At 41.4% G+C, this 11,613-nt stretch overlaps 2 protein-coding genes across 2 annotated transcripts; one reads left to right on the top strand and one right to left on the bottom strand.

Annotated features, from left to right (window-relative positions):
• The first annotated feature begins 728 nt into the window (after positions 1 to 728).
• On the top strand, positions 729 to 7,147 carry LOC136428764 (sialin-like). Its single transcript, XM_066418506.1, has 12 exons — positions 729 to 843; positions 1,810 to 1,995; positions 2,258 to 2,387; positions 2,578 to 2,684; positions 3,040 to 3,127; positions 3,402 to 3,488; positions 4,282 to 4,406; positions 4,688 to 4,840; positions 5,311 to 5,440; positions 5,868 to 5,989; positions 6,542 to 6,661; positions 6,931 to 7,147. Exons 1-12 carry the CDS (start codon positions 826 to 828, stop codon positions 7,123 to 7,125), a joined length of 1,461 nt encoding a protein of 486 aa, XP_066274603.1. The 5' UTR covers positions 729 to 825; the 3' UTR covers positions 7,126 to 7,147.
• A 675-nt stretch (positions 7,148 to 7,822) lies between these two features.
• On the bottom strand, positions 7,823 to 11,566 carry LOC136428767 (proteasome subunit beta type-2-like). The gene is made up of 6 exons (XM_066418509.1): positions 11,434 to 11,566; positions 10,615 to 10,737; positions 9,982 to 10,052; positions 9,459 to 9,621; positions 8,969 to 9,018; positions 7,823 to 8,398 (listed from the first exon to the last, which is right to left on the bottom strand). Exons 1-6 carry the CDS (start codon positions 11,522 to 11,524, stop codon positions 8,291 to 8,293), a joined length of 606 nt encoding a protein of 201 aa, XP_066274606.1. The 5' UTR covers positions 11,525 to 11,566; the 3' UTR covers positions 7,823 to 8,290.
• Positions 11,567 to 11,613: the final 47 nt, after the last annotated feature.

Raw genomic sequence — 11,613 nt, forward strand, 5'->3', positions numbered from 1 at the left:
TCAGGATCTGTGATGTGAAAAAGTATACAAACCCTTGCATTCCATTGTAGTCAAACACGTGACATGTAACTGAGAAAGAGAGGAATATTGATAGATATCAATTATGCAAATGAATACCTAATTTGAATTGCATAATCTATGACAAAATACTATACTTCCAGAGTGGTAAATGATGGGATTTCATTCTTGTGGCGTTTGGGAGATAATCAAATGTGGACGTTATCAGACATAAATCATGATGGCCTCATTTACATAATATATGAGGAAATGCTACAATGGCCCTCTTTTCTAGGATTTTACTTTAATGCTGTATTTTGTGTAGAGAAATTGATCACTTGAAATTCATGCAATTGAGGACCTTATTTACATACTGAGTGATAAGCATTCACTCGAAAAGGCTAACATCAGTCGGCGAAGGTATGAGGTCGTGGAACTCTAGTTGTCTTTGATAAGCGAAGTTGTCTTCTTGACATATATGCAAACTATCCAAAGTTGGGTCTAGTTTAAAGACAGTGAAAACTCATGACGTTTATGACAGTGTTTACTCCAGAAAAGCATCCAATGGTTTGAGTTTATCCAGATCCACAATTTGCTTAACAACATACAAGTACATTACAGCTTATCTTCCTGTGATTGTCCTTTGTTCGACCCAACAGACCTTTAACTTGTTCAATTCTGTTAATGATTGTCACGGACTAAACCTGATGCAAGATCTGAACAAGAGAGTGTTAGGTGCACTTTGTCACCACAATACAACAGACACAGAAAGAGCTGGGAAAGACTGCAAGAGTCGCCCTGTTGTACACAAACAGAAAATCTTGCAGAATGGAGTGCATAAAGAAGGTAAGGGCATCAAGATACCTTACGTTTTATATTGGCAAAAATACACCAGACTAGTTTATGTTGTGGTGTTGTATTGTGTGTGTGTACGGGTCAATTATGTAGGGTAGTACAAATGTCAACGGCTTGAAACATTCCACATTTGTTATATCTGAAACACTGAAAACATCTAAAAACAAGAATGATAAATTTTCACCATTTGACTTAAAAACGTAAAAATGTTGTTTTTAGGCTTTATTCATTCGCACATATAAAAAAAGTGAAGTAATTGAAAGTATCTATAAAAACGTGCAGGAGGAAAGAAGTCTGCAAGGCTTATACGAAACCCTCCTCCATTTAGCTTCGCAAATAACAATTATGATACAAGTGTGTTTAATGTAAGATGAAATAACGAACAAAGGTATAACAAATTAAAAGCCGAATACGGATCGGGAGATTGCAAATTAAGAATAAGCCATCAATTATTAGCGGTGATAAAATTTAAAGAACAAGAAAATACATATGAATACCATACTCAAAATGAGTACAACTGAGAATTTCGCAATTGAAAAGAACATAAGAAACAAATATATGGCAAAAAAGATAATTACTGATGACATATTTCAGATTAAGCGTAAGAAATTCATTATTAAGGAAGACAAGAAATATTGCAATACGATAATAACATACTCAAAATGAAAACAACTGGGGTATTTCACCGAACATTACTGTAAGTCATGACGACCAAACAAGAAACAGTGAAAAACTCGAACTCCTACTTATGAGTGAAGCACGACAGAAATCATTGAACTGTTTAATCAGTGTAAACATGTATATCTTCTTGCCAACCCTCGCTCTCCTGGGTTTGTTGAAGTCCTGAAAGTGCAAATGAATGAATATCATACCAAAGTGCTGTTATGGAAAGAATTTGAAAGATAGAGATATTGTAGCAGCCATCAAATAAACATTTCCCCCATGGTTTCATTCCAGACGCAGGGATGTGTTCACGCCCGCCATATCCTGGTGGTGGCCTGGTTCTGGGCCTTCGCCAATGTGTACATCCTGAGAACCAACCTCAGCGTCGCCATCGTCTCCATGGTCAAGAGTAACTTCTCGGCATCGGCGGCCAGCGAGTGTACCGGTGCACAGAACAACACGCCCCCTGCCGGTTGGAAGGTGAGTTGAATAGAAACATTTCTTGCTTGTAGGGTCTTGGAGTTCGGGACAAATCCAACCTACCTGAGAGTAAAACCTTATGTGGACCGCAGTGTCCATCTGTATATGTTCTGTTTCTGTTTCTATTCTTTTTTTTAACCGTCAAGTCTTTTTTTAACCGTCAAGAGATCAATGTCAACTGCACAAATAATTGTGTTCTTTGGTGAAGTTTACAAATACATGACTCGTGGATAAGTATCATTTCTGAACATCTGCATCGCAGGAAGACGGCGAGTTTGAGTGGGACGAGTGGGCCCAGGGCCAGGTGCTGTCCGGGTACTTCTACGGTTACGTCACCACACAGATATTTGGCGGCTGGCTGGAGACAAGACTGGGTGCCAAGATAGTTTGTGGTGAGAAAAACAAAAATTGCAAATTACAGGAATTACACATCCAAGTAGTAGATATTGCACATACAACATTATTGGTCTATGATAAAATGACTTGCTGATATATTTCAGACACAAGTGCTCCGGTGAGTAACAGCAGGTCGGTTTGAAATTTTGAATGTATACCGACAACCAATGATATTGCACCTTTCAGGTACCGGTCAGCTGTTAGGAGGCCTGTTCACGTTACTGACCCCAGTAGCGGCTCGGGGCGGCGTGTACGCTCTTCTAACAGTCAGGATTCTGGTGGGGTTTGTCGCGGTAGGGACATTCTTTTAATATAATACTTACTTTATCTTAGACATTAGGTCCTCCTGTGCCTACAGGCACATTGGGCATGCAGCAAGTTATAATGCGTGCCTTTTTAATACGCCATGTCAGTTATATCTCAATCAATCAATTAATCTCAATCGATCTTTACTTGAAATTGAAGCTTACTTACTTACTTCCTCCACTGGACTCGTCTCTGGGCCTTCTTTCTGAGGTCGTGGGAAAATTAAAGCTTGCAAACACATAAAAGAGTTCTCGTAAAACAGGCTTGTGTACTTAGTACCTAAAGGAACTCAAAACTCATGTCTACATGAAGCTATACTGTTCACAATCGCGTCTGTTACAGGGCATAATGTATCCGACGCACCATGGCATGTGGGGTAAATGGGCACCTATATATGAGAGGAGCAGGCTCATGTCTATAACTATGGCGGGTAAGTCAGCTGCAGTTCTTACAAACCCCTCTATGATTAAATGATGGATATTTGATATTTTCTGGCGACTATTGGTATCAAGGTCAATAGTGCATGTCGAGTTTGTGGAATTAGTTTTTTGACTGACAACTTTTCAAAAAGACGCAAAACGAAGTGCCACAAACACAAAGTTTTTAGCTTGAAGGCTGTTATAAACCAGTGCTATTTCTTGTATATAGCTGCTGTATTTCTTTTACGTAAGGTCAGGCAATGAGACATACTCTCTTCAACTTAGGTGCGAACTTCGGCACTGTGATCGTTCTGCCGCTGTCTGGATACCTGGCGGACACGTACGGCTGGGATTCTGTCTTCTACGTCACAGGTAAGTCATTCAACTATTAGTTACGGTCAAGCACGGTGGTCAAATTCGAGCTCGAAAACCCCCATGTCCAGCCGACTTCGAACCTTGTTCGACGATGTTCGATCTGACGTAATTCGATCCTAACGCGTGTTCCATTTTTGGTCAACTGTGGCTGTCGCATGTTTTTACTGTAAACCCTCGCTGTTTGGCCCTTTTTTCCGCATCAGGAGAAAAACTACATTTTCGAAAATATAAACCGTATTCTATTCTGGCATTTTGTTGTGGACATTTAACATGTATCGAACACGAAGCTGCTGGCGTCATTATTGGTGACCTTGAATATTACAAGGATTGTCTACCCTATCCGTGCGGCTTGACATGCGTTCGAACCGCGTTTAAGACTGGCTTCAAGAAGTATCCACTTTACATCATTGACGGCTCGAAATGACTGTAACGGTTTTCCCGAGATTTTTGTTATGAAGATTTTTGATAAATGCTTTTGAATTATGGGCAATTGCGGGTGAAAAAAAATGTTGATTTGTCGATATTAGCTATGCTTGAAATCAGAAATTGAAAAATCCCCGAAACAACAAAAAATGTTTTGCTCCCAGTCAACATCATTCTGTCTTGTTTCAGAAAAAGCTATCTTAGAACTTTGTCAATGGTTGTATTTGTTTTGCTTGAAAATTCTACGGTATCAACACTGTACGACGACCTACGACAAATATGACCGCGTCGTAACCAAATATATCGAGGATTCTAAGCATCGTTTGGAATACCAGTCTGTCTATAAACCTAACTGTGTATGTTGCAGGCTGCATCCCCATCCTGTGGTTCGTGTTCTGGGTCATCTTCGTGTACGACTCTCCCTCCAGTCACCCAAGGATCGACCCGGAGGAGGCCAAGTACATCGAAAGTCAGATCGAGACCAGAGAAGTGGTAACAGTCGAAAAATAAAAGCCGATGTGACGAGACGTTGAACCAAATAAACACACACGCTTGACTGCGAAAGGAAATTGCATGAACAGCAACCTGTATTTTCAATCATTAACGCCTGACGGGCTCAAGATCTCCTTGGAAATATTGTCAGTTGATGAACGATGATTGAAGTACTTTAGTTACTGTCAGGAAAATGTAACACAAATAAATAAACAAACCGTTCTTTCGACTTGAATTTTAGACGACTCCTACATATTCTAAACTTGTTTGTTTTGCACTAGAAAAGTCCTTTCGTCCCGTGGTTGAAGATGGCCCGATGTGTGCCACTCTGGGCCATCGTGATCGGCCACACTTGCTCCACCTGGGGATTCTACACCATGCTGACCTACCTGCCCACCTACTTGAAACAGATCCTGGGGTTTGACATCAAGGCGGTGGGTATAGTCCTTGTGACATACAGCCCACAATGGGCTCCCGACCTTCTTCACTATCATGGTTGGGAGTTGATCATCTGCGGTTGAGAGTAGGTCGGCAAGGTTGCCTGCGTCAGCAGACATCGGATTTTGAGAAATCAAAGTCGGGAAAGTCACATTCTGCTTAGATGTGATCAGACGGGCGAACTGGAGCTAGGGTGAATTCCAGGCTACTCCAAACCCAGCGTCGACCTTAGTTGGGGAGTGGTCGTGGAAAGGCCCTGAATGTGTGACAAGGGCTAGGCACAGATTGTGCTCGTTACGTGTAGCAGATGCAACGTTTTAGTAAAAGCAATCTCAAGGGAAACATCAGCGTTAGACATTTATGTGTCGATGCCGTAACCTTATACCATAAAAAATCTGGACATCTTATAAATTGTAAGAAAGGGTGCATGAAATGACGGTTGCTTGTTCGTTTGTTACAAATTCAGAATGGCTTCCTGTCGGCCCTCCCTCACTTGGGCCTGATGTTGTTCGTGATGACCGGAGGGTTCGTCACTGACTACATCAGGAAACACTGGGTCAGCACTCTCACCGCCCGCAGGATCATGACTTTCCTCGGTACGTATGGTGGGAATATTCTCCTACGCAGATCCTCGCCCACGTATATACAGTATACCTTGGGAAGGCTCTGTTTTCTTTTGGTAAAGTCGATTCTTCGATTGGCTGACAGCTGGTTTGAGGCCACGTCCACAAAAGTAGAAACCTCAGCTTGGTTTAGCAGAGCCTCCTCAAGGTATATTGGTAAGACCGCAGGCAAGGCTCTGCGTAGGAGAATTGGTTGGAAAGGGCAGAAAGCAGGGACAGATAGATAAAGGTGCTGGCGACTTGAAAAGGAATGGAATGATAAAATTAGACATCAAAAATCATTATAGCTAACGTTATATGCGATACAAACTTTCATGGTAGGCTAGATAACAACAGAAGAAGGCACTTGCATAGTACATTGTACTACTGAAAAATATACACTACCTCCGTGTCATACTAGGCCAAATTCCACCGGCCATTTTCTTCGTGTTGGCGGGGTACGTGGGCTGTGACCGGGCTGCAGGTGTGGCGATGCTCACGCTGGCTGCGGCATTTGGAGGATTGGCTACCCCTGGATTTAAGGTATATTCTACGTTAACATCAGACGATTGTATATGAGATAAGGCTATCTACCATAGCATAGCATATCTATCAGGACCATAGCACACGAGATATCAAAACCATAAATTTTGCTGCAGTGCCATAGAATGACGCTAGGAGGTCCATATTCGAACTTGTCCTTTGTTTAGCCAACACTTACATAAAGATCATAAAGATCACTCCACAACTTCTTGACTTGTGCAGTCCACCAACAAACGCCACAGAAAACATAATTTATAACGTTGACGAAGGTAAAAAAAAAAAGCCTAGCCTACTTAGAACGAAAAAGTTGGGCCGAGGGAGGGGTGTTGACAACTTTTAAAACTACTGTTCCTGTTGGTACTACTGATAGATTTCCAATGTTCCTCATCTTCTGACTTGGAATAACACTTAATCTACCTCCTTCAATTGATTAAAGTCAAGAAGGAAATCATCAAGCTGGGCGCTTGGAATGACATCAATGTTATACTGATGCTGACTTCATTGATGTGAATTACACACAAAAATGACTAAGACGCCTTTTGTTGTTTCCAGTTGTCCCATGTTGAGTTGGCCCCCCGGTTCGGAGGAATCCTGTACGGTATCACCAACACTTTTGGTAACATTCCCGGCTTCGTCACACCGCTGGTGGTCGGCACACTCACCAACAATAATGTAAGTCAGTAATGGTATTGTCATCTATCTGTGGTCATGTTAGATATAGTTCTAATTCGTGACAGTCTGGCCTCCACCAGGCCTTCCTACGGGGGTACGGGTCGTAGAATTTGGCAACAAAATGAATAATTGGCCGGGAGAGTCTGTCCAAGGTAAGGTTAACATTTCCCCGCACGGCCAGTCAACCACTTTGGTAGCCAAACTCCCCTGGCAAATTATTGTCCCTAAACATTAACTTGTGGTTTTCTTGAACACTTTTCGCCCTCCAGCAAACCCGGGAGGCGTGGCAGACGGTGTTCTGGATCGGCGCGGGGATCTACGTGTTCGGCGGGCTGGTGGTACTGGTGTTCCTGCGGACGGACGTCCAGGAATGGGCCAAGGACCCGGAGGGAGAAAATGGCCCGGAACCCGGCCATCTCGCTTCTGACAATACTTCAACAAGAAGCAGAACAACTCGTCTGTAAACGTTACATGATAACCCTTAAATAATCGCTGAATAGTTTCAAGTTGGTAATTCAATGGTCAACAAATCTAGAACTTAAGGAAAGGTTAAACTGTTCTTAAACTAGAAAATGTTCGACTGAATCCCTAAGTTTTCGTCAGCTCTCTGACCCAATCGCTCTGGACATGTGACTTGTCGCACATGTGACATCAGCAATACCTCAAATGTTGTTCAAAGTCAATATCGCCACCGGAACTTTGTTAACCACTTGGACTTTGTTAAGCACTGTTGAATATTTCTTTAACATCTAAAATGCACTCTATCATCCTAGGAGATAGTTCAAATTAATATGGATCATAATCAACTAAAAGACTGAGGTCTCTACAACAAGTGGCTGGGTTTTGGTAGATCAAAAGTTGATTGAAAGGTTGTGACTTATCTCTAAAAGTAACTGTTAATGTGACTGGTGATTATTCTACTTACTTACTTCGTAAATCACCCCGACCAATCGACTCCTTTAAAAGCTGACACATTCCAGCATCTCACTGGTGAGTTTGTTTTGCCAGATTTAGTCGTCAAAGCAAAGTAGAAAGCAATTTGTTGGGTCATGGCTGATTCGAAGTCGATTGGTCGGGGTGTAAATAGACCATACATATAAACAAAGTATTGTAAGATCTAACCAATAGCTACATTTCCATTTATGAACAAAGACAAAGAGATTTGGTACGTTTTCAACTTTTAATTCAAGGGAAAACATAACAAAGTCAACTGTGACAATGACAACACATAGATGTATATTGCTGAATGATTTTTATCATCTAAAGACCTAATAATGAGCTTAAATCTAGGCAATATAAACATTCATGTGGAGGGAAGACAAAGAGCAGAAAGTCAGAGAAAGCGTTTTCTATTGTGTTGAGAAGCCCTCAAGGACAAGAGGTTGCTCTCTACAACAAAAATATGGATGCTCAGATGAACAAGATAGCCTGATTTATAGTATAAATCCTGGAATGCTACCTAACATTTTGTAACTGGTACAGTAAATAATGATGTGTCCCTCAAGGCAGCAGCCTTGGTCCACCTTACAAGAATAAGTCACATATCATACCTCAATGTCTCTCTGCTCATAAGTATCTAGAGAGATATGTTTAATACAGCCATAAACGTTATGGTGCAGATAGGACTACTTAGTATGGAATAGGTCTGGCTGGTATTGGCTCTAAGTCATGAATTCCGTCTTTGTCCACCATCCGTACACTGAAGGTGGGCAGGTTCACTATGAAACGCTTCTGGATCTGTGAGGAAGGAAAAAGACGGGACTTAACAAAGAGGTGACTTCATGTTTGTACTACAGTTGATTCTTGCACTTGAGAACAGAATGTCCTCAAGTCAGGGTACTATAGCACAAAAATTATCTAGGTACAAGTCCAAAATACTGGTTAGGGAACAGGTCCAAAATACTGCAACATCAATGTACTGGTACTGTGCCTGAATAAACTTACACTCAATTACATAGCTTTTTTTACTTATTTTGTTACTAAAAATGTGTTATTCCTACCACAAAGATTGATCTAGCACCGGGAAAAGATAAAAAACATTGAAATCAGCACCATCTTTGACGATCCTATCAAAAGCATGGGCTCTCTGCATATGATACCTGACTTCTAAATAAACTTTCTGTTAACTGTTTCTCATGTTTCTTTCATCATTGAAGATCACAGGATAGCTTGTCAAAGTATTCAGGTACAGGTACCTTAAATCACTGTACCTGTACCTGTACCTCACTTTAAGCAGCCCTACTTCAAGTAAGAAATGCTACTTCAAGTAAGTACTTCAAGTAAGAGCAGGTGAGGAGACCAACTCACCTCAGCAATCGCCTTGTGCAGCAGTGCTACAGCCTCATCTTTGGTCATGTCTGTTAGACAGGAAAAATAATAATAAAGTTATCTCAGTCTATAACATGATACAACATTGCAAGCAGCTACATTCTGTATAAACATGAGAAATGAGTTTGAGGATCTCACGACTTAGTAAATTTCTCATATATCTTGTTTCATTGTTTCTCATATATCTTGTTTAATTGTGTCCATCACCTTCTGTCACTCAACATTACCTTCCCATGAGTAGCCTCTTCCATTGACCCCATCAGCTGGGCTGTCATGTCTGATTAACAACTAGTTCTACCACCTCTGAACTCCACTTCTTGCCACTCTGGCAAGCCTGACCTGTGTGGTCATCTTCCTGCCCCTCTATTAGTATTAACAGTTTATTCAAATAACAATAGATACACACAATCATAACAACACACACATTGAAAACAAAAACTCAAAAGATTAAGCGTTGAATAGCACTAACCATCCCTGTAGTATTTGTCAAAGATGCTGAGCACGAAGAATCCTCCGTAGCCGTGTGCTCCGAACGGGACCTTGTTGAGGGAGGCCAGGTAGTCCAGGAAGTACAGCTGGGGGCCGTCTGTCTCATCATGGCCAGCAATCAGCAGGTTCACAAAGTACGGGGTCTGTAGAACAACAGAAGATTAAAATTATCTTCTCTTTAAAAATGACACAAAACTGAAAGCATAGATTTGCTAGTAAAAATCTGTTCCATCTACGTTTTCAGTCTACGTGTATTTTTTTACCAGCAATTAGTAGGTTCACAAAGTATGGGGTCTGTTGAAGAACACATTTTAAAAATTATCTTCTGTTTAAGACAAAAAACTGAAAGCAGAAATCTGCTGGTAAAAATCATTTTCAGCTAAGTTTGTTTTACGCTCGGCACAGAAAACAACACTGTTAATTTTTGATTTAGAAGCATTTGTTTTTGCGCGTACCGGTGAGAAAACTTATTGATTAAAATTAAGCAATCTAGAGGTCCTTACCGAGCTGCGGAGGTAGTCTGCCATGTTTTTCCTGGTGAAGTTGGCGGCAGCGTGGGGTGACAGGGTGTAACCTGTGGCAGGAAAGATAGGAGCACTCTTAGCTAAGTCATGGTAACAGTAAAATGATGGATTTGAATCTTATGTAACTGCCTAGTTAACAAAAAGGGTGAGAAACTCTAGAAATTTTCTTTGCAACTAAAATTGAAGTCCTGGTGTACCGGTGTAATGGCCTGGGTAGAGTGCCCGCCTTTCATTCAGTAGGTCCTGAGTTCAATCCTGGCCAAGCTATACCAAAGACCTTAATAATAGTACATACTTCTCTCTCTGCTTAGCACTCGGCATTTGTCAAAGAATATGGCAGTTAAACACATACCACTACCAGTGGATTAGCCCCATGCTGTAGTGATTTTACAAAAGTTGTGTGGTCCAAGGGCTTAATAAAAGAGATGGGCGCTGCCACTATCCATGTGTGCTGCAGGAGCACTAAGTTTTTTTAACTAAAAATAGTAAAACTAATGCAATTCCTTTCAATGTAAAAAACAGGTGACTCATCTAAAGTTTGCTAAAAGGATGACAGATGAGTGACAGGACTGAAACACGTGTTGCCATGGAAACCATCACCTAAGTCCTTACCGTTCCTCATCTTGTACAGCTGGATGTTCTTCTGGATGTACTCAGCAAACTGGACCGTGTCACCTGACTCCCCCGTACAGCCCATCAGGATCTTATCACTCAACTTGTGCATCTTGTCATGGTCTGTGGAGGGAGGAGAGGAGGTGGGAAGATTTAGGACCCCCGACGACCGTTTTCACAGATAATTGGATCAAGGAGCAGTGTGGTTAAGAGACTTATACTATAATCCAACATGGCACAAATGACATCAAATGAAAAGGATGTATACTTCATAATGAAGTTCATTCTGAAGAAGGAACAGCGTGCAGCATTTAACAACCTGAAGCAAACTTGAACTGTAATTTCCAACACAAGAATTGGACTTACCAATTTATTTTTCGACTGTCCAACTCGAGTCTTCGTCAAACAAATGAGCAAGTGCAATTTTTGTTGTGTTGGAAAATTATTACAGCTCAACTTTGCTTCAGAATGATTTCTACCAACACAGATGAACTTTCACGCTGACAACAAAGCATGCCTTAAACAATCATAAATGTTGATGTCAACACAAATGTTTAGGTCTCCAAAAAGCAAACGGCTACGAAAATGAATAAAATAGATTACGGCTAGCATAAATTGGTGCTGAATTTGGCTATTATTGTCTTGGAAACAGCTCTAAGCCAAGTGCACATGTTGTTGGTCATAGTCGCCCCCCTCCCACTGTCCAAAGCGCGAAGTCATCATGCTGGTGAAACCTGCACACACTCGACGCGTAATAACAATGCAACATCAATATGTAGACCTTGCAAAAAGCAATCAGCATATTCAGTAAAGCATTACCGTGCTTGTAGACCAGGACACTCCGTCCAGCTATGTTGTCGGCGGCCAAAATAACGAAATCCTTGCCCTGAATCCCGAGTAAGCACTCCATTTTTGCCCCGTTTCTTTCACGAGAATGATTCTCGCGTTCTCTCGCGATAGCATGGTCAGCGCCATCAGATCGATCAAAAGCGCCGCTTA

The sequence above is a fragment of the Branchiostoma lanceolatum genome, chromosome 2 (assembly GCF_035083965.1).
Source record: "Branchiostoma lanceolatum isolate klBraLanc5 chromosome 2, klBraLanc5.hap2, whole genome shotgun sequence".
Classification (NCBI taxonomy): Eukaryota; Metazoa; Chordata; class Leptocardii; order Amphioxiformes; family Branchiostomatidae; genus Branchiostoma; species Branchiostoma lanceolatum.

Bases quoted from the DNA above. Each gene is read 5' to 3' on its own strand.
- LOC136428764 (XM_066418506.1), top strand. The intron at 1,996-2,257 runs GTGAGTTGAATA...TCTGCATCGCAG, and splicing joins CGCCCCCTGCCGGTTGGAAG to GAAGACGGCGAGTTTGAGTG. The intron at 2,388-2,577 runs GTGAGAAAAACA...TGCACCTTTCAG, and splicing joins GGGTGCCAAGATAGTTTGTG to GTACCGGTCAGCTGTTAGGA.
- LOC136428767 (XM_066418509.1), bottom strand. From the start codon at position 11,524: ATGGAGTGCTTACTCGGGATTCAGGGCAAGGATTTCGTTATTTTGGCC. The intron at 9,622-9,981 runs GTAAGGACCTCT...GTTGTTCTACAG, and splicing joins CAGACTACCTCCGCAGCTCG to ACCCCGTACTTTGTGAACCT. The intron at 8,399-8,968 runs GTGAGTTGGTCT...CCTTCCTCACAG, and splicing joins TGCACAAGGCGATTGCTGAG to ATCCAGAAGCGTTTCATAGT.